Here is a 23,595-nt window from a genome sequence, read left to right as displayed (position 1 = left end):
GCTCCTCTCTAGAGTCATGTATAGCAACCATGGGGCTGTGTAAATTCTTAAATGGCAAATTTACCCACAGGGATTCAGAAAATAGTCATAACTATACTAACCATGCAAGAGGATACAGCTGCCAATATAATAAGTTGCTATTTCTGCATGCCTGCATACAATGCCATGTTTTGTAAACATGTGGAATTGCTGGATCAAGGGCCATTTCATTTTGCTAGGCCAAATATGTCAGTCATACCCGATTGTTGTGAATCACTGAATGATATTTTGCAGTTACAAGGCCACACCTGCAAATGCTTAAAATTATGTTACATCTATGGTACAGTAACAAGTCTCGTCATCTGAAAGTAAATTAAATGTAAATGTAGGCTGCGCTAAAAAGTACCAAATATGTAAAGTTCACATCCAAACCTAACCGGGAAAATCAATCTGCACCTAAAAAAAATATGCATGGTGGAAAGAGTAAAAATGTCACTTCAAAGACCAGCCTGTTACCACGTGAGGGCCGCCCTCTACACAGTTCTTTTAAGTAATTTTCCTAAAATAATGCTCAATTCATTCCTTGGAAAAGTGCTACTGGCAGGTGCAGGATGCACTCCACTGAATATATAGTATAAGACAATCCTATTGTGGGGTGACAATGGTTGTGCCCCCTCTAAACCTGCCCTCTCTATCACTTTATCTCTTTGGAGTCATCTCATCCTGCAAATGAAATCATCTTTTTGCATGTAGTTGCAAAAATAATCATGCTTCATTGCCTAATCTGCACTCAGCAAATAACACCCTCAAGCCACGCAACTATTCCCAACTGAAAGTGAAAACCTTTGCAACTTACGCAAACACATCTTGGCCTGAACATTCATTTTAAATGCAAAACCAGGTTAAGTTGAGCAAAAGAAGAAACATGGCATCATAAAACAGAATTTGCATTTCATGGGGTATATTTACTAAACTGCGGGTTTGAAAAAGTGGAGATGTTGCCTATAGCAACCAATCAGATTCTAGTTATTTATTTAGTGCATTCTACAAATTGACAGCTAGAATTTGATTGGTTGCTGTAGACAACACCTCCACTTTTTCAAACCCACAGTTTAGTAAATATACCCCCATGACTTTTTTTAGCACTCTGTAAATGGAGAAGGGTACTTTTCTGCCGATTTTTCTCCTCACGAGGATAATTTAATCCAATGTAGCACTTATTCATGCATACAAATAAAGAAAACACCTGCTGCAGTCACCATGCCTGTGAGGAGGAACTAGAGCTTAACAAATTAGGCATTTATGGATTTGTGCACAGCTTAAAAAAAGAACGTCTTTCCACTATTCATTTTCTGTGAGCCATTTATAGCTAGTGTTCCGTTTTAACGTGATTTGCTATGATGTGATAATGTCTCTTTCTATTAGTTGCTTACTCTCTCTCCAGAAACAGAAGCACCACTCAGCAGTGGACACCCGTCCGTCCTTGTAAGTGTCGCAGGAGTTGAAGAAGGGCCGGATGCAAATCTCATACTTGTCAAGGTTAATGGCTGCCAATTCAGCTTGGTCCAAAAAGAGGTCATTGTTGGAGTCCAACTTAGAGAACATCCATCCTATTGAGTCTTTGCAGCTGGCCACGAGGGTCTTGTCCAGCACTGCATAAAGAACAACCGGACTTAAAATCAATTCTAAAACTGTCTACATTCTAAAAGCAACATTACAGAGAAACTGTTATAACATTTATTGTACAATAAAGCTCCAGTCTTTGAAACAAGTCTGTCCAGTTAAATTATCAGCCACAAGGCTGTCCTTTTATTCAATAATCCGCTCTTCTTTTTTCCTATTTTACTTTAATTTTCATAAATGGGCAGAACAAGTGTCATTCTATTATTGACAAAAATGTATGGAACCATTAAAAATATTTTTTATCTCCGCTACAGATACGTTTAAACAAGTTACTATTTACTTGGGGAAAAAACATGTATCATATTTTTTGCTAAAAAATATCTGCATATAGATTTAAAATATTGAAAAAGGATAGATAGGAGATACATAGCTGAAACAGATAGGAGATAGATGTTTTGGTGTTGAGCATTAAGATCAAATGCCTCCACTTGATTTTGTTTATCCAGAGAACACTGTTCTAAACGTTACATTTTGTCCAGATGCATAACATACTTGCTTACTTTGGGCAACTTCTTTCCGGGAGAGGGGCGTGACTGGAGGGTGGGAGGGGCACGGCCAACCGCGTCATTTTGGCCCGCCACCAGCGACAAAAATTATGTTTTGTTGTGGGAGGCGGGGCCAAAATGATGCGATTCACTGCGAATCGTGTCATTTTGGGACGCAGTAACGGGATGCGGGAGATTTGCCTGCTCTGCCGGGAGTCCGTGAGACTGACCCGAATTTCAGGAGTCTCCCGGAATGGCAAGTATGATGCATAGTTGATATGGAAGCAGTACGAGTGTACTTACTGTTTCAAACAAGGCTTCAAGTTGGATTATAAAATAATGACAAACCATGTTATCTGCCACATATAATTAAAATGATCACATTTACCACTTAGTGAGGTTTTCGATGATGTTATATTCTATGTTATATGTATCATATACATTTTTATATCTATTTTATAGCTACCTCTCATGTTCATAGTCATTTGGTGGTTGCTAACTTGTTATTTATGAATAAAATATTATAGTGCATGTTGTACTCTCTGTAATCTGAAACAGTTGCAGCTAATCTAAATATATTATGGATTTAGCCACCGAGACTGTAATGGCCATTTAGACTGAATATGTATTAGTTGCTAAAGCCACTTCTAATAAGATTTACTATTAAAGAGGGTTATTTTATTTGCGATAGAACGTTTACTTTGTGCCTAAGGTAAAAGGGATCAAGTAAGTGAATGACATGGAACAATTTGACAGAACATTCATTGTTCTATTTATTCACAGTATGGACTCAATCTGCACAAGATTATCATTTTTCTTGGGTTTAGCTGTTCCAGGGCACATGCTCAGTCTCAGAACAGCTGTGAAATCCCATCTTGGATAGGCTAGACGGGTGCTTATTTTCTGGTCAGACCCATTTCATTCTGTTTATCAACATCACTCAGTGGTACCGTTGTCCCAGTGTCATGCCAGGAGATTCTGATAATTACCTTCTAAAATGTTTTGCTTTACTAACGAGGTGCTAATTAAGCAATTAATCTTTTCTCCAAAGAACTGATCAAGCTCTTTTGGAATGTGAAGTGCTCCAATAAATTATTGGCCTAAGTTTCACTCAAACTGCTTCTAGTTACAAGGCCAGATGCTTCATCTGAATCTTTTAATTGACACCGGCAGATCATGTTGCATATGTCTCCACCATGTTCATTAATTGCAATATTGTCTGTGCTACAAAAGTAAGACAGTATATATTATGTGTCCAAAGGATTGGGATTATACGCTTTCTGGCAATCAATGGTAATGTATTTGTGAGCATAACCTCCAGGTCATGGAGGTGCTGTATATAATCTAATATACACTTTGCACTGCCACAGTGTCAACTGACTAAAGCATTTCACCAATATCTGGTTGAACTAAGGAACATGTACGATTATTTCTGTTACAAAATAATTATTAAAGTATTATTTGCTCAGCCAAGTAAAGGCCATTTACTAGTTTGATGGTAAGTACCATTTTTTAATTAAAAATATTCTTTATTTGTAAATATAAGTTTTTTTAAATTATTCCAATTTATTCTAGGAAATGAAATAGCAATACTATTTGGAGCAAAGAAAACAGATGCTTTACATTGGTTAAGCAATAAACCAACAGTCACCAGAGGGCTTAGAAGTAGACACTACCAATCACCCCAGGATGATTACAGTACCAGTCACTTGTTTTGCTCCTGGATTTGCTGTGTTATTCTGCTTAGAGTTCTCATGAAGCAGCTGGAACCAATCCCGTAAACGGTCTCCAAGATCCGCTAAATCCTGTCCAGTACATGTTTCTCCTAAAGAAAGTAGTAAAACGTGTAGCATCAAAAATGGCATCCAAGGCATATATTAAAGGTAACCAGTAATCCACTCATTATAAACCTGCAAAACGCTTATCATTTCAACCAAGCAATCCCCATCAGAACACCCATATCATCATCAATAATACAGTAATTCATTCTCTTCTATACGTATAGTATTTGGGAGTCATGATAGATTTGTATTCCCAACACAGACAAGTAAATCCACATATTGTTGTTTCCCTCTTAGTAACAAAGCTAAAATATGACATATATGTTTCCACTGCCATATATGTCCTGAGAAGCTCTCTACTCTTAAATGCAGCTGCAATCATTACAAATTCATCCCCTCATTTTCTATTTGTCAACCCTTTACTCCAATCTCTAAACTGGCTTCTTATTACATTTCTGAATCAGTGCTAACATTCATCTCTTCAAACACTTGCACTCTACACCTGTCTGTGGCTTGCCTATATCAAACCCCCATAACATGGCTTAATTTTTCTTAAAATAATTTGTCTACTCTGTTCCCCGTTTCTAGACATACCAACCTGCTAATATCCTTTATTCACATCTTCATATCCCAAATAACTCTATGACCTCTGCTCTGCACTTTAATCCTTATGGTCCAGGTTGATTCCTTATGTGTCTTTGCTGCACTTGTATTTTTTTCTATGATATATTCTTGTATATTTTACAGCCCTGAGTAACCTGTGTTCCTGTATACACTGTGTACAAACATACACACCTTGGAAACGTTTATGGAAACTTTCATTAGAAAGGTTCTCTGTTCTAGCACTCTGCAAACTAGCTAGATCCTCATTTGCTTGATCAAAAAGCACCAATGCTGTTTTAGAATGGGCATCAGAGCTGTTTTACAAAACAGGTATTCTCTAACATACCACACAGCTAAGTATCTAAGGGTTTATTTTAACAAATGCATGTGTCAATTCAGTGATAGCTTACCTTGTTTGCTGGTGTCGGCAGTGGTGCTAATGGTTGTGGTGGGAGAGTTTTCTGTTGGGCAAGGGCATGAGCCTTGGCATCTAACAGACAGCTGTTTGCTGCTAAGACATGCCTGTTGCTCCAGTTTACACTAGTAAAGTAGAGAGAACCAAGGTCAAAGTGCTGTTGTGCCAATTGTTCCACAGTGATTTGTGTACATTCCTGTAGTATTTCATACAAGTTAACCCGTGCATGATACTCATGCATTCTAGTCAAATCAAGCTACTTAAGGTGTTAAAAAGGTTCTTGTCATGCATTTGGGCCTAGCCCAGGCCTCCTCAGGGGAAGAGCGTTACTTCCCGACGCAAGCGCCCTTTTTTTAACGTGGTTTTGTCCACATGTCACCACCTCATCATTTTTCTCCATCACCTCATCCTTCATCTTCATCGCCACATCCTTCATCAAGCTACTTAAGGTGTTAAAAACTCCCCACTGTCACCCCCGGCAACCACCAACCACTCCCAACTGTCACTTCTCCTTCAAGAAATATATAGGTCAGTGTATAACTCTGCCCAGCAGGTGGCGCTGCAGCTTGGGTTTTTTTTTTTCCACACACGCCACTAGGCATTTATATAGTAGACAATGCTATTACAAACAACCATAGTTGCCTTTGAACCAGTAATTGGAAATTTAATGTAATAATGGAGTTGGAAATGTGGCAAATTGCACTTATATGTTTAAAGACTAGAATTGTAATTTATACATTTAGCTTACAATACAGTACTAAGAGTTTTTAAGCCCCTGAGATAGTATAGTATTTCTTCTTGCAGACTATGTCTAAACCAATTATTTGTGAAGTTTGACATGCTTGATACAGTATTTAAGTTTGTGTTCCACATTTAAGTACAATGTCCATAAGGCCATGAAAACAGAATGCTGCATATTCTGATAATAAGCTTCAAGCACTTGTATTACCAAGCCAGCACCTTATGGAGCAATTCAGCAGTTCAGTCTCCCATGTCTCTTACCCACTCACTGAATTATTATTAGCGCCCTTTACGGAGCACACAGCCCCTAGAGGTTCAATTACTGCTTACCACAGAGCTGTACGTGTGTCCATCAGAACCACAGACTGTTGCCGGCTGGATCACATGACATGGTTTGCAAAGGTTATCTTTGTTCCCATGCAGTTTCAGGTTGGGCTGTTTAATTCTATAAAAATATAAAGGCAAAAAAAATATAAAAAAAAGAGGAAGGATTTACTCATATTTATGGAAAATGCTGCTTCAAATTAGTAGATACACTCGTTCAATTTACTGATTTTGACAAATTTACTTCCTAGATTTATGATAAGTAGAGGGAGACATTAAAGGCAAAATATCAAAAAAATTACAGGAGCACCTGCCCCTCTGTGCACAGTAAAGGCAGACATCTTTAGTGGACGTTCCCTTGATGTTAATTAACAGATAGAGATGTCTCTGTCCCCATTAAATGAAGTTTATGTGAATGCTTAACAGGTGGTGCAGAAATCGTGACTTTAGTTAGCTAGAAGATGAGACTGTACAATTTTTAATATCAGACAATCAAAAGAGATAACTAATTTTCAGTTTTTCCCATCTGAGGTAACGTTTCACCTAAACTATTCATTATTTGCGGATAGTTTTTTCAGGACGCCCTGGGTCCAGCAAGTAAGTGGGACCAGAACTTCCCCATTCAAACTACATGGTGCAAATATGACCAAGACAATAGATAAAGGAGCCCACTGTAGTTTTTTCATGTTGGTTATTATTTCTTATTTCTTTTCGCATTCATAAGAAATGATATAACGTGGTTATTTAGTATCAGTGTTCAGTCGGGACAACAGCTCTCAATAGGAGCCTGTCCGAGCGAATAGTTTACAGTAAAGTGACCGCAATCACTTTACTTACTGGTTCCAATGACCTATGCAGAATTTGCGCTAGGGTGGAGCATGAAGCCTGCTAGGGAAAGACCCGAAGATCCCTCTCCTGTGAGGTTGTCGCCATAGAACGGCTAACGCCGCTATTGCTTTGAATTTCTGAGCTGGATAATTAGTGCATAATCGCAGTGCCCATAAACTCCCTACGGGTAATGGTATTTGCAAATGATGAGGCTGGGACCTATAATAAATAACCCTGTTACTAACTAATGCGGCCATTTTTAACTCTTCAGATGTTGATAAATAGGCCCCAAACATTTTGCTGTAAATGCCAAACAATTATGTGGAGATGCTCTCACTATTAATAACTTGCTGTATACATTAACAAATCATCTAGAATGGAGAGAACAGAATTATATGTATGTTTACAGATTATAAGCACAATAAAGTATGTGGAGCTTGGGCTCAGGCTTGAGCACCACCAGAGCCTACAGTAAATTTGAATTTACTCATATTTCCCAACATTTGGGAAGGCGGCCTTGGGATAGCAGGCGTGGCCATGCACGGTGGGGGGCGTGGCCATGTGACCGGGGGGGCATACCTAGCACTTCTGAAGGCTGCCTAGTTCTGTTTTCTCCTCCCCCCTAAACCTTTTTATTGCCGTGTCCACTGGTCACACAGCACCTGTTCATGTTGCTCTGCCATGTAGACCAGCAGTGAACAGAGGCTACTTACCAACTTTGCCTAAATCAAGATTGTGGGGATATATGATTTAACACATCTGTATATACACCAACGACAGGCTTCGTTGTTGGTTGGGGCTAGTGATAGTATTCATATATTTTTTTATCTCTCAATAAAAAATGAAAAGGCAAACAGGGTCCATATTCAACTGTAGAGAAAATTGCCCCTAATGTTTCCGTACAAGTGTGATCAATTGAAATGAAGTTAGGTGGTTATTGCATACTGTACATAATAAATACATAAACATTAAGAAATATGTTTATCTGCATTGCATGTACACCAAATTAATGTCTTATTAATGCATCTGATGTTGAACTTCCATCTCACCTGTGCTCCAACTTCTTGCGACTTATGCACATGGCTTTCTGGTAACCGTGGGCTATGCAAACCTTGTGCCGACTGCATTTCACTTTCTGACAAGGGTCCTTTGTGGTGTCCAGAGCTGAAATCAGGATAGCAGTAGTTTAAAAATAGAAAAGCAATAAGGATTAAGGGCTTTAGAAAGAAAAATAGGAAATTATTTTGTTTTTGTGGTTTTGTTTTTTTTAATCCTACAGTTCTTTCTAAGATGTGGTGCAACCTCATGTTATTCATCAATATATTATAAATTTAAATACCAAGATTAGCCCACCCGGCATATATATTATACAGGGTTTATCAACAAGATGCATATTTAATGTATCTGGCAGCATATTTCAGTGTTCTGATAATGGCCACTGATTGGCTGAAACCCATAAACTGCTGTAAAAAAACAATACATATGAGAATTCCTTCTATCCCATGATTGGTCTATCAGCCAGGAACCAGCAGATCATATAGAGAGTGCAGCAATGTTTAATAATCTTTTATATGTCCTGAAAAAAAAGAGGTTGAAGAGTTTTTGTTCTGTACTTTGCAATGTAAGTTGAGATGCGATAATGTGCATAGCATAGTTATAAAATGTTAAAAACCTACATAGCATGACAGCAAGTCGCTAGCGGATGTAGAAGTGAAATTGATAAAGCATTGGCATAGTAAATAAACATCAATTTTATTTAGCCAAATTTATCTGTCGTTGTCATTTATTATATCAAATATCTGTTAAACATTTCTGCCTATTTCTGATTATTTTAAAAGTAATGTATTCTACTGTTCCCCTGTTTTTTGAGGGAGGTTTGGTTATCCTGTCACAATATTCTATTGATTCTTAATGTCCACTGTAATTTTGTATAGTTATACCATGTTGCTGACCCTGTAGACTTATTCTGTAGTCTATATCTTTCATTTGTTTATATTGTCAATAGTAGAAGAGATTTAGGGACAAGGGTGGGGTCCAAATCTTAAAAGCTGTTGGAACTATCATCGGGACAGATAATTTTATGGCCACCATTCCACCCTAATTTGTTGTCAGAAGCCATATAACATTTTTAGAGAAGAGAGAACTTACTGCCGCTAGGTGGGCTGGGAGCTCACATAAACTGCGTCTAACTCGATGTTTACTGGGATGGGCGGGGCTTCATGACTATATTGCTCCGTCCACTTGGGGATATGGATTACATCAGGAAGCACCACCCAACACTTCTTTTTCTACCTTGACTCATCTGCATCTCCTGGACACATGATATAAAAATTAGGCAAGTATGATGCTGATAACACACTTAGAATAACATATGGGCATGGTATATATAATCCTGTAATGTATTGCATTCAAATATACCGTTTTAAAGAATAGTCTCTACATGCCACCTACTTGTCACAACTACAATGCTGGATGCAATACTCTGAACAGCACGATTTACTATTCTGCCGTTTAGGCTAAACCGTAAAGTAAAACATCCGATGTTACCCCTTCCATTTACTACAAGCCCAGTACTACTCAGCATCCATCCCTCAGTAGTGTTACAATAAAGAGTATTGGTCCCCTGTATAAATTAATACATTAATATTGCCACAAAAATTAAGTTTACAAATCAAATGAAACAATACAATGAGCTTTGGAATGATAATCGCTCATCGTTGCAGTGTACACACTAATGCAATATCGGGCCGAACAGTCGTTTATCAGGTGATTGGCCTGATAACGGGCTGAAAACCCTGTAGTGTGTACCCAGCCTAAGAAACTGCTCCTGATTGGCTTAAATTGAATTAAAGGTTGTGTTTTTACACCTCTCCCTTTCCCAAAACCCGGTCAGATGGAAAAGCAAGATAATAATAAAGATTAATATAACAATAATGACTAATAATGTAAAATGTCAGCATTTCTAAAAAAATGTACAGTATATAAGTATTTTTTTGTAATATACTGTAAAATAAAAATGTTATTCAGTGGGACAAACCCACTTTAAAGTCAGAAAGTGACCAAAGCCGTCATTAATACATAATAGTTATTTGGACTTAAAGTACACAGAACCTCACTGCACTAAGTGATATTAGTCAGCACAATGTCCAATGTACTGTATATGGAATCTTGTCCCTAATCACGTACAACAGCCCTTTCAAAGCTAAATTGAGTTTGAAGCCTCCTAGAACTGTGTTTGTTTAATAGGGGCTCAGGAATCTGATGACATTTACTGTATACACAGGATGACTGTCTTTCTTTGCAGTTCCTCACTAGACCTGTATCCCACATGCTGTGAATTGCTAATTAGTCCTTGAGATAATGCCTGTCCTTTCCTGCTCATCCCCAACTGACTGAACCTGCAGTGCTTTCCCTCCTCTCTTCTATTATTTAGACAGTACATGTGAAAAACTATTACAGTATTCAAATGAAAATCAATCTGGGCAGTCACAAGCAATATCCATTTTGGAAGCCTGGAAGACCTTGGGGGTAAATGTATCAATGGACAGTTACTTAAAACCACTGATTCTCTGCAATTTGCATTATTGTTTAAAACAATAAATTTATTCAAGACAAAGCTCATCAGGTTTTTAAGTAACCGCAGATTGCTACATTTATCCCCTTATCTTTTATTTCAGAATGGCAATATCACCAACAATTAAATCTACTATATACAGCTACAAACACCACATAGCACTAAAACACAGAATAGAATTAATGTTGTTAGACATTTGGGGCCCTTTTGCAAGCCAATGTCCTGGTGACAGCGTTTATAATCTCATTCATAGTCTGCACTGATCTCTACATGATCTCCACCTGCAATTCTCTCTTTATGCATAACAGCTCACTGCTGCCTCTGGGTGTTACTTAGCGAATTACTATTAGTGGAGAGGAACTAACTACTGTTCACTGCCAAGGACCAGCAGAAGAAGGATGGCAAGCATTAGTGCTCATCATAGATAGTATTACCTTATACACATGGTAGTATGATAAAAGCAGATACAAATCAACAGGTCTATACTGTGTGCCAAATAAGTCATTTGTATTTAGAAGAAAGTTGACAGTTGTTTTAATATGTACATCTGAAGTGTTTAATAACATACCACACAATTCTAAGCTCTACTACGTTCTGCTGTTCCAATCATCAACTTAGATTTATCTAACCCAGTGGTTCTCAACCTTCCCAATGCCGCGACCCTTTAATAAAGTTCCTTATGTTGTGGTGACCCCCAACCATAAAATTATTTTCGTTGCTACTTCATAACTGTAATTTTGCTACTGTTATGAATCGTAATGTAAATATCTGATATGCAGGATGTATTTTCATTGTTACAAATTGAACATAATTAAAGCATAGTGATTATTCACAAAAACAATATGTAATTATATATTGTGAAATATTTATTTCTAATTACAAATAAATGAAATTTTGTCTTAAAGCATGGTGTAGTATGGGTAACAGTCTTCATATAACAACAGTAAACTACATTACCACATTTTGCGACAGTATGCGCAAAAGCCAACGTCAGTGCGAAGGTTGAGATTGCTTATATATATATATATATAACAATAGCTTTAATAATACAAAAGATGATACGTGCCATAGTTCAGTTAATACAGTTCATTAAGGTTTTGTATGATTTACCATTCTCTGTGTTGTTTTTTTTACATACCTGTTACTATCACAAGGGGGCAGTATTCACATCAACCACAGCTGAATATAAAAAGACCAATCAGCATCCAGATTAAGTTCCCATGGTACAGATATTTTTTTTGCAGTAGTTGATGATTTTACATTTACCCAGTAATTATAATTCATGAAGTGTCGTTTTACCTCCAATACTGCTGCTTTCAACACAGTAGCTGCTTTTAACAGAGTAGCTGCTTTCTACACAGCAGCTGCTCTCTACGCATGTGTGACTGGTCCGCATAAGTACATTATGGCGCCAAACCCTGTCACATACACCTGTATTTGTACGGGGTGTATGTGATGGGGTTGGCACGATGATGTCATCGCGCTGGGTACTCGTATGTGGGCGTATCTGCATGTGGGCGGACCCGCCTGGAGATGGATAGAGGAGCGGTGTCTTGGTTCCTAAGACCATCGGAAATATGTGTTTTCCGATGGTCTTAGGCGACCCCTGTGAAAGGGTCGTTCAACCCCCAAAGGGGTCGCGACCCACAGGTTGAGAACTGCTGGTCTAACCTGATGCATATGAAACGCAAAATATCACTTACTTTACAATGTATGCTGAATAAAGGGATTAATACAAAAATCTGACACTAAGCACTATCTGCACTCGATATAAATAACAAAAAAAGGTCTTGACAACATATTTTTGGTGACCATGTGTGATGTAAAGGTCTAGCAACCCAACAGTAGTTGAAACATTTTGTCATTTATTATCCTTGTTTTTAATTTTTGGAACAATTGCCAGTGGTTTTGTTGCTATGTCCCTCTTATCCTGGAGACAAGCAATTAGCAAACATTCGCTGAACGCAGTTCACTGAATAATGTTAACATGACATAGCACCAAAACTGTCTGGATTACCAGAAACTTCCAGTATTTGTTTACAACACAGACTACATAAATAATTATATACATCACATCTATAAAGCATAGTGTTTTTTATATTACCTTCATCTCCTGCCTGATTGTCTTCCCAACTCTTGATGTAGTCATCCTGATGGGAAGAGCAGATCATGAATTACAAAGAAAAACAAAAAAGTGATTACTCACAGTTTAGTTTGTATGTTTGTCTACATTGATTGCTTTAGTCTGGTTAATAGAATATAATTTGATTCAGGTTAAAGCACCTTCTTCAATGATTCTTTAAAACTATTTACACACATGTGCAGGAGATAGACTAGTCAGGGTTGGAGCAACCTGTAGCCAATCAGACCCTTACAGTGTTAACAGTAGAACAGAACATTTCAGCTCAGCCAATTCTTGCATGACAATATCAATGTGTAGGAATCTAGGAAGTGGGAGGAGTTAAAACAACATGTAGTTAATCTGAACTTCTAACCACTGATGGTTGTGGTCTTCAATGCAGTTATAGGAAACAAATTATACCGTTATGACAAGAGATTCATTTGCAAATATTATAAAGAATTGACCACCAGGGTATCTAAAGTTTGGACAATGACAGTGTATCTACTAAAAATCTGTAATAGAGAAATAATTTTGGTAGTCCCATATAAAAAAACAACAATTAATTGAGGTAATAAACACATACAATAATATAATGTTATAATACAAATAAAATTACAGGGAACGTATTGAGGCCATCCAATGATGCACTAAACAATAGAAAATAAAAAAAAAAGGAACGCCAGTCTCTAGTTTGCTATTAAGAATCTGTAATCTCATGGTATTACTGTAGTTACTTTTCCTATTTTAGAGTAACTGGCTAAATTACCATTGGATAATCAATAGTCATCTAAATAGAATGTTCTTGACTTGCACTTGGGCAAGGGGCTGTAGATTAAGCTATGGCAGCAACACACCGCACTTCCATTGTAATATTTTGTTGCTACAAAGCATGTGGAACAGTAAATATATATACTCCATTATAGATATTCTGCTGAAATGCATATTTTAGTCAGTAATAAGCATTTTATAAAATTCCTGTCTCTATCCAAAACAACCCAATCTAGTGTAGGTTTTCATTGTCCTGTTCTGAGTCACTTAACATAAAGAGCTGGTCATTATAATCCTATTAAGACTTGGCCACTTATTCTACAGACTTCGCTTCAAAGCATTCAAGAGAAGGTATTTCATCCAGAGGACTAGAATTAATTTCATGATGATTTACCTACTTAGCCAGCAAACGGTCATCATAATTGGGAGTCACTGAACACTGTGACTGTGGAATCTTAATATATTTCCTATATGTGCATCTGCATACGGTGATATTTCCACATCTGTATTCAACTATTTTCCGATATACAAATGTATGACACTACACCAATATATTACTCTATTTCTATTTTCTGTGTAGATTACATAGAAACACCATTCATATAACCACAGCTGATGCACAATCACCAATGCCTGAATCCTGTTGTGAGACCACTATTTCTGAGAATCAGATGGAGAATACACATAGACTTGCTCCATGGCTTTAATCATTGTATTAGCTGTTCTACAGTATATTCACAATCATTACACTTACTGCCTCTATAGGATAGTTAAATAGAAAGTGCTTTCAGACACTTCTAAAGAGCTGTGAACTCAATGTAGTATCGATAGCATTATCTGTAATGTGCTGGACTAAAACAGTGTAAATCTTAGCACTGGTATCCTAGGAGACATCCTCAGCCCATTTCTTCTCATTAAAGCATCAATGATACTGTTGATTAGTGAGAAGTATTAGGATTGGCTGAGATACTTGTGCTGAACTAACACTATTGCAACTATTTTCATTCTCTGCTAAACTACAGTAATATACAGCATATGCTGTCCTGCCCTAAAGCTTCCCATGGCCAGTGTGATACGCTTCACCTTGCAAAGCATCAGGGAAGGCTATTTAGTATAGCTCTACTTCTTTTTGCTGTTGCAATCTGGCGAAAGCAGGTGCTGGGGACAAGAAAAAAATACTTCACTACTGAAATATTTTTTTGATTTTTTTTAAAATAAAGTTTTAAGTTTTTTTCCAATTTTCTTTTTTTTTTTTTACATTTTATTAAACAACTTTATTTATGTGTTTAATCTGGAACTTGAAGCCCAAGCCCAGGCTTCCAGTTCCAGTACACATGTGCAAGCTGGCATGCGCAGTTTGACTCCAGACTGGCCTGGTGAGCTGCAAGACTCCTCTTACCGTTGCCAGCCAGTATGGCCAGGGAGCTGAGAACTGCTCAGCAGCCCCATGGACCTTTGATTGATAAATTGTGTGGCCGAAGATTTTCTATCGACACGAAAGGAAATCTTCAGAACTGCAGGGTCATGATAAATTGACCCTATGATCTTTTATTCGTACTATTTGCTTCTTTACTGCTTGACATACTAACTCTTTTGGTTTTATAGAAATAATGTATTACAAGTAAACACAATTACATTTATTTTATGCATATATAAAGAATATCCCTCTCTTTATATGACCCTTCAATTCTCTACTCGCCTGTTTTGAGTTAAGCTTCAGGCCTCCATGTGATTTTAAGTCTCTTATCAATACTGTGATATAGATAAGGCGAGCTCAGGGAGGACAGAAACCTCCCGTGGAGCAGAAGGGCAAACGCTTCACCTTTAATAATTGTTGGATGCCTTTGTTGAGACAATTAAAGCCAGAGCCAAGGATGAAGTTCGTGTGTGGCAACAAAATGCACATTTCAACCATTTTTTTATATAGGCTAAAGTGCACCACAGGACTCTCCTTTGAATAAGTGTCCAGAGCTGGCATTTCCATGTGGCTTGGATTATCTGGGCCCATTACCGGTATGAAGGACTTTTCAAAGCCAAGAGAGTTTAACATCTGTGTTATCAGTCAAATAAGGGTTTGCCAATGTGGTCTTTTATAAAATGGGGCCTGGATCCTGTGCAGCTCACCAAAGTCCCTAACATTATCTTGCTGATTGAGGAGTTGAATATCACACATGTGGTACTCTGTCTGGGTAGTCCTCTGTATATAATGCTTCACTACTTAGATTGGTCCTGATCAAGCTGTCGCTGCACTAAAATGTATTATGTAACTCTCAATAAACACCAGCTCAGTGAAACTAGAGATGATATTTCATGGACAATCCTATTCTAAGGTAAGCCTGCCGCACTCTGGTGTGTACAGGATCCTAAGCTTGAAATCACTCTCAGGTGGGACTCCCGTTGGAAAGAAGGGAGTCAACAACATTGACCCTACACCCTACCTCCAAGGTGCCAGCACACAATATACTTGTCTTACATATACAAAGTCACAATAGCAGTTTCCATAGTGTATAAATTTTATATTTAGTCTAGAGAAGGTAGCATGTTGAAGCTTAAAAAACACTATAATGGCAACCATATTCAAGAAATAAAGGTTATCAATATATACAAAAATGTAAATATGCACACAGAAAATATAAAAATTTTGTATGATGAAATATAGGCAATAATATTATAACACAGGATTAAATAATTCTCTATTAAATCATACTTTATATTATTTACTCATTTATACATATGTATGATTTCTCAGAAATAAAAAAAATGCCTTTAGGGAATCCCGGATCACAGATACATTTACATTTGCTCAATAATCAGGCCCCTCCCTCTTTAACGACATCATAATGTATTTTATAATGCAATTCATAATACAATAATCCAAGTTCAAATTAATCTAAACCAAAATGCAACTATTTATGAGGATTATCATATATAATTAAATTGTTTATTCATTAATTAGTTCTTCTACTTATATATACAGTTATGTTAGCATTACAATGCAATGGCCAAATAGTAAGTTAGTGACTCCTATTTAAAACTTATGAATCGCCCATATCCCAACACCCATCCAACCTATGACCTTGCAACAGCAACTTATCCATTATTAATTTTACTGCAATATATTCAAGGAAAGAATGTGTAGGACAGATCACAGGCAGGAAGAAAAACAATATGATTATGTTATGAAATGATTGCTTATATTCCAAGTTATGTAGCTGTTCTACCTCGTAAGACAACTTTGATTGGGCATCTATTCAAACCGGGCTAGTTTACGTCCGTCTGTGAAGAGATGACTTTTAATAAATGTCAGATGCTCAATAAAATATGTTAAACCCAGTGAAAAATTGTGAGGAATGGCTGGAGCAGAAGAACATTAAATCAGTGACAGCAGTAAGAGGTTACACAGCATCTACATATAAATATCATAACCATTTTATACCTGGAACTGTTACTGTTCATGTAAAATAACAAAATACAATTCTTGTTGAATTTATGGTGTAAATCATGTGTTTTTTTGCATCTTCTTATATGGATTCAAAGATGTGATTTTTTTTATTTTGGCATCATCATCATCATCATATTTATATAGCGCCACTAATTCTGCAGTGCTGTACTCATTCACATCAGTCCCTGCCCCATTGGGGCTTACAGCCTAAATTTCCTAACATACACAAACAGACAGACATACAGACTAGGGTCAATTTTTGTTAGCAGCCAATTAACCTACCAGTATGTTTTTGGAGTGTGGGAGGAAACCGGAGCACCCGGAGGAAACTCACGCAAACACGGGGAGAACATACAAACTCCTCACAGATAAAGCCATGGTTGGGAATTGAACTCATGACCCCATTGCTGTAAAGCAGATGTGCTAACCACTACGCCACCGTGCTGCCCACGTTTATTTGTATAGAGGATATAATGATCCATGTGGAATTAATTTTTACATATTCTACAGAAAAGCCATAGGCTAATGAGATTTATTTTTAACTTCTTTATATAGAACATCAGCATAGGTCATAGATAACATACAGTCAAATACAATAATAAGAAAGCTCAAATGTATATGTAAATGGTCCAATAAGTTGCAAAATATGAGCAGGAAGAGATTGTCACAGTGGCTAGCCCCAAAGGACTACAACACTGTAGTTGGGAAATTTTTATAAAGATGGACTATCCATAATGATAAAACAGAAAAATGACAAACTGTCATTGTAAAACTCTGGAATGCAACATACCAGATTCTAATGATAGTCACATTATTAGCAGCTTTATGTTTGTTTCTTCCAATCCCTTGCTAATCGAAATCTAGCTGTGCTGCAGATGTGGCAGATTAAGCTCGGTACACACTGACCCGATGATTGCCCGAAAAACCTTCAATCAGCCATCATCCGACCGTTTGGTCAGATATCGGGTTAGTATGTATAGTGACCATAATGATCACTATACACAATATCTAAAGTCGCCCCAAAGTGCCGATCATCGTTTCAGTTGGTTGGTCGTATTGTTTAATATTTCCCGACCAATCACCGACCGATCATGTAGTGTGTATGCACTAGAGATGGGCGGGTCCGGTTCTCCGAGAACCGAACCCACCCGAACTTTGGGTATCCGAGTACCGAGCTGAGCAGCTCGGTACTCTCCCGCCCATTCCGAATCCAAATCGAGGCCGAACGTCATTGTGACGTCGTCGGATCTCGGGACTCGGTTCTCGCGATACTTCAACTTTATAAATACACGCCTCCACAGCAATCCATCGCCATTTGACAGAGGGAGAGAGCAGGGTGTAGTCATAGGCTAATTAGAGCAGGGACAGAGAATACCATATTGTTCTTGCAATTGCTCTAACCAAAATCGCTAGTGCAGAGAGGAGGATAGAGGTTTATTATTTTTTCTTCATATTTGGCACTCCCCAGTGTTTTTGGGGTGTCCCCCATAATTGTGCATAAATATTTCTGGCTGTCAAAAGTCATATCTGTCAGCAGTATCTACTCAATAATTTTTAGCACTCCTCAGTGTTTTTGGGGTGTCCTCCCTAATTGTGCATTAATATTTCTGGCTGTCAAAAGTCATATCTGTCAGCAGTATCTACTCAATAATTTTTAGCACTCCTCAGTGTTTTTGGGGTGTCCTCCCTAATTGTGCATTAATATTTCTGGCTGTCAAAAGTCATATCTGTCAGCAGTATCTACTCAATAATTTTTAGCACTCCTCAGTGTTTTTGGGGTGTCCTCCCTAATTGTGCATTAATATTTCTGGCTGTCAAAAGTCATATCTGTCAGCAGTATCTACTCAATAATTTTTAGCACTCCTCAGTGTTTTTGGGGTGTCCTCCCTAATTGTGCATTAATATTTCTGGCTGTCAAAAGTCATATCTGTCAGCAGTATCTACTCAATAATTTTTAGCACTCCTCAGTGTTTTTGGGGTGTCCTCCCTAATTGTGCATTAATATTTCTGGCTGTCAAAAGTCATATCTGTCAGCAGTATCTACTCAATAATTTTTAGCACTCCTCAGTGTTTTTGGGGTGTCCTCCCTAATTGTGCATTAATATTTCTGGCTGTCAAAAGTCATATCTGTCAGCAGTATCTACTCAATAATTTTTAGCACTCCTCAGTGTTTTTGGGGTGTCCTCCCTAATTGTGCATTAATATTTCTGGCTGTCAAAAGTCATATCTGTCAGCAGTATCTACTCAATAATTTTTAGCACTCCTCAGTGTTTTTGGGGTGTCCTCCCTAATTGTGCATTAATATTTCTGGCTGTCAAAAGTCATATCTGTCAGCAGTATCTACTCAATAATTTTTAGCACTCCTCAGTGTTTTTGGGGTGTCCTCCCTAATTGTGCATTAATATTTCTGGCTGTCAAAAGTCATATCTGTCAGCAGTATCTACTCAATAATTTTTAGCACTCCTCAGTGTTTTTGGGGTGTCCTCCCTAATTGTGCATTAATATTTCTGGCTGTCAAAAGTCATATCTGTCAGCAGTATCTACTCAATAATTTTTAGCACTCCTCAGTGTTTTTGGGGTGTCCTCCCTAATTGTGCATTAATATTTCTGGCTGTCAAAAGTCATATCTGTCAGCAGTATCTACTCAATAATTTTTAGCACTCCTCAGTGTTTTTGGGGTGTCCTCCCTAATTGTGCATTAATATTTCTGGCTGTCAAAAGTCATAACTGTCAGCAGAATCTACTAAATAATTTTTAGCACTCCCCAGTGGTTTGCGCTCAGAATGGATTCAAAGCAGTCCACATATGATCTAAATGAGCAACCAGGTTCTGTCACCAGTCCTGATGTTAGTGTTCCCAGTACGTCATCTGGCCAAGGCGATGTCAAACAACAGAGTGTTTTCAAATTAGTGCAAAAAACAAAAACCCAAAAAAATTTTACTGTATTGAAGCGAAAAAGAAGTGTAACTGAGCAAAAGTTAAGTGACGATAAAAAAAAAATTGCAAGCATGCCATTCTACACACGCAGTGGCAAAGAGAGAATGAGGCCTTCACCTTTGGCTATTAGTGGCAGATCCCAAAAAGTTACCCAGCCTACAATTGGTGCACAACTACTGTTACGCGTCAAAGCCGAGCTGCAAGATAACAGTGAGGCATTACAGGAGAATATTTGCTCTGATTCACAAATGACAACAATCCCTGTGGAGAGTCCATCCAACAGTGGGATGTCTAATCGTGACCATTCTGTTAGTCTACCCATAAAGAAGGGCCCTTTCAGCAGTTCTGCTGATGTGTGCCTGAACAGCCCGAGTGTAGCCGGTGATACACCAAGTGAGGATGACACTTTGTCTTTAGAAGAGGATGTGGGGGAGATTTGGGTATCCGACGATGAGGATGCGGTTGATTGTGTAAGTCCTGCAGCAGTGTGGCACCAGTGGGAGCAGTTCTGGCATGTGAGGTTCTGGCACCAATATGCACTTTCCAAACACAAGCAGGGATGACGCAGGGGGCAGACCACAACAGTTTGACATCTGGGCTGGTTTGAAGGATTTGTCAAAAAAATGTGTGACCTTGACCATAATTCCAACCAATCCTACTATTAACATGCAAAGGATGGTGGAGGGCCTATCAGGGATTAAACTGTATTTTTCATAATTTTCACTAATAATGTTTGGGTGTAATATACACCCAAAGACGAGTGCTCAATTGCTAAGAGTCATTGATGGAGAGGAAGACAAGCAGGCTTGTCTGTAGAATTTGCAGGCAAATTGTGCTGCGTTATATAGGTAACACCCAAAGAGAAGAGCTCCATTGCTCCATTGCTAATTGTAATTGCTGAAATAGAAATAATAGGGCTGACAGTCTTGGTCTAAATCTGCAGTTACATTTTATTGTACCATAGCTCATTGCGAAACTGGAGAGGTGGCAGGGTTTAGTGATAATCTTCCTCCAACAATACTAATTCATCCCAATATCCCAATATCATAGAAGTCTGTGTAGTATGATGTAATTGCTGATAATGGCCTTCCAAAGGGAATGACTAGTTGATTTTAGGGCAGAGCTGTCACGGTTTTTGGGCAATTCTTTTACAGCACAGCAAATATCAAAATGTTTAGCGGACTCATCTGCATCACCACTGGGTGTCTTGGGAAAGCAATTTCTTTTATTACAAGCAGTTGCCAGAGAAACTGAAGGAGAAGACGTCCCAACAAGATGTTGATAAGTCTGGGATCCTTGCAAAGAAAATTAAGTATTTCATCTACAATTAAAATATAGTTAGCACATTTACTTTGTTTTATTGCACACTATAATTTTATGTAGCACCTTTTCAAAATCTATTATTAAGGCAATCACTTGACTCAAGCTAACTGTGTCTGCACTTTCTTCACAGGTAACTACTTCGCTGGACTAAAGTATATTCCCCTCAAATGCTAGTCTTCTTGCAGCTGCTGTATTCTCCTACATGCTGTTGCAGAAACCACAAATTGACCCTAAATGTTTATGGACACAAACAGCATCTCCTGCATGTCATTTTTCAAAAGTTCTGTAACACCAAGTTGATAGTGTGTGCAAAACAGGAAATGTGATGGAATTCAGCCCCGCTGTAATGCTGGACCAATATTGGGGTCGTAATCAGAAATGACATATCCTCAGGAGACTCCAAGCAGGATTAGCCATCTTTCAATGACATCCCTTAGTTTTTGGAACAGTTTGTCAGCTGTATGCCTCTTAGTGAAGCTGCTGATACACAGAGTAGCCTACTTCTCAAAAATGTGATGCACCTGGGTACATGCTGCTGCTGTCCATGCTGGGGAAGGCGAAAGACCAACCCAGTGGGCTTTCACAGTCATATAATCTTTTGTTTGCCCAGTTCCGCTTGTACACATATCTGTGGTTAAGTGTACAGTGGGTAGAATACCATTTTGTCACCCAATAATGACATTTTTAGGAACTTTCCGGTACAGGAGAGAATAAGCTTTTCTAGTAAAATGGTATAGTGATGACATTTGCTAACAGGGACATAACACCTCAATTAAATGTCTTAAACCAACTGTATTAATAGTGGACATTGGACACAGATCTAACGCTAGCATAGTACCCAGGGCGTCTGTGATCCGCTTTGCGACTGGGTGACAGGTTTCATTCTTGCTTCCTCTTGCAGAGGATTGTTTACTTGCCAATTGTTGGGGGGGAAGATTGCAGGTGCTGGGATGTAGATGAGAGAAGGGAGGTAGATTATGCTGGAATGCTTGTTGTTAATTTTTTTTTAACCAAAGTTTCTGATTTTCCCAACAGTTTGCCAATAACTCGCTGAAAAATGACGAAACATGGATGAGGATCCCAGATGGTTAAGGTCCCTACCTCTACTGAGTGTGGCTTTCAAAATGTTACAAATGGATAGACAACTCTTGCCAGGATTCGTGTAAAAATAATTCCACACTTAAGAGGTGGATTTTTGGTCTTATGCCCAGGCATGACAATGGCCTTTTTGTTATCACTGGCAAGAACTGCAGCAATTTTTCTTTTCAAGTGTATGAAAATCATATTGTGACATAGGAGGTGTTCAAAATTGAATAAAAAATGACTGGAAATTAGTGTTACTGAGGTTAATAATAATGTAGCTACAAAATAATACCTAAATTATGTTATTTTAGCACCAATAAATGTAATTTTTATAACAAATTGCAAAACAAAACCAAACAAAACCAAAACCAAAACCAAAACACGCAATGGCGGTTTTGCAAAACCAAAACCAAAACCAAAACACGACGGTAATCCAGATCCAAAACCGAATCCAAAACCAAAACACGGGGGTCAGTGACCATCTCTAGTATGCACTCATACTCACAATCCCCATAGAGTTTACAGAGTCAGGCTCTGTTCAGCCGCTGCAAGCAATGAATGACCAGGTGAATAAATGTAGAGAGGGCTGTAGAAGGAATAATTCATTTGTTTGTTCTGAGACAGAAGATGCTACATTGAGCCTCTGAGGAATTCTATGTTGCCTTTCTGGGTAAGGGTTTTAAAGTCCTTTGGCTTTATAGACTTTGGGACTTTCTCAAGTACATACCTACATTCTTGTTGGGTAGCAGTTGTAGCTACTAAAGGCTCTGGAGTTACATCTTGTTGAATAGACATTTCTGTAGAAGCAACCTGAGCTTGTTCAACTAAGGTTACATTTGGCTCTTGAATAGATTTAGTAACATTTGAGCTCTTTTGAATTGGTTTAACACTTGTACTTGTGACCTCTCTCACTTGTGCATTAAGAAATTTATCTGCATAACAATGCTGTAAGCATTCCCCAACATTGACAGTATACATTAAGGGACCAGACCTTGTAATGATTCTCTCACATTGCCATCTGTCCTCTCGATAGTCTCCAACATCAAATTTTTAGCCGTTTTTTGAAATGCTTGTTATGTATTTCCTTACACACATTTCAATAAATCCCAATGAGATCTTAGGTAACATTATTGCTGGAATTTGCCCTGTAGTAGCATGGTCAACATTTTGATAAACAAATAAGAAATTGTCGATTTTGTGTTGTAGAGTAATTTGCTTGTGACTCATGGCCTTGATAGATTTCTTGAATGTTTGAACTCGTGGTACAGTGCTGTGGTGAAGTGCTTTATTCCATTATATTTCAGGAATCTGTGGAACTCTTCTTAAATCTACAGATTTGTTCTGGTAACCCAAATCTAGCGAATATAGTTCTCAAAACAGCAATAGTTTTCTCAGACAACATAGACTTCATCTTGTAGACTTCATCTTGTAGACTTCAAGCTACATAGAATGTGCAATCAGAAACATGTGATCCATGAATCAACCTGCAAAATCAATATGAGCGCTC

The 23,595-nt window shown here is 38.0% G+C and overlaps 1 protein-coding gene across 1 annotated transcript in view; it reads right to left on the bottom strand.

Moving 5' to 3' along the window:
- SPOCK2 (SPARC (osteonectin), cwcv and kazal like domains proteoglycan 2) overlaps positions 1–23,595 on the bottom strand; it is a 121,152-nt gene that overhangs the window by 3,490 nt on the left and 94,067 nt on the right. Inside the window, exons 2-7 of the mRNA XM_075216589.1 lie at positions 12,518–12,563; positions 7,889–8,003; positions 6,018–6,132; positions 4,942–5,071; positions 3,850–3,972; positions 1,413–1,631 (exon numbers count right to left, since the gene is read on the bottom strand). Coding sequence (XP_075072690.1) covers positions 1,413–1,631; positions 3,850–3,972; positions 4,942–5,071; positions 6,018–6,132; positions 7,889–8,003; positions 12,518–12,563 — 748 coding nt within the window. The remainder of the gene's footprint in view (positions 1–1,412; positions 1,632–3,849; positions 3,973–4,941; positions 5,072–6,017; positions 6,133–7,888; positions 8,004–12,517; positions 12,564–23,595) is intronic.

The sequence above is a fragment of the Mixophyes fleayi genome, chromosome 6 (genome assembly GCF_038048845.1).
Source record: "Mixophyes fleayi isolate aMixFle1 chromosome 6, aMixFle1.hap1, whole genome shotgun sequence".
Taxonomy (NCBI): domain Eukaryota; kingdom Metazoa; phylum Chordata; class Amphibia; order Anura; family Limnodynastidae; genus Mixophyes; species Mixophyes fleayi.
The sequence above is the reverse complement of the archived record's forward strand: the minus strand, read 5'-3'. Positions and strand labels throughout refer to the sequence as shown.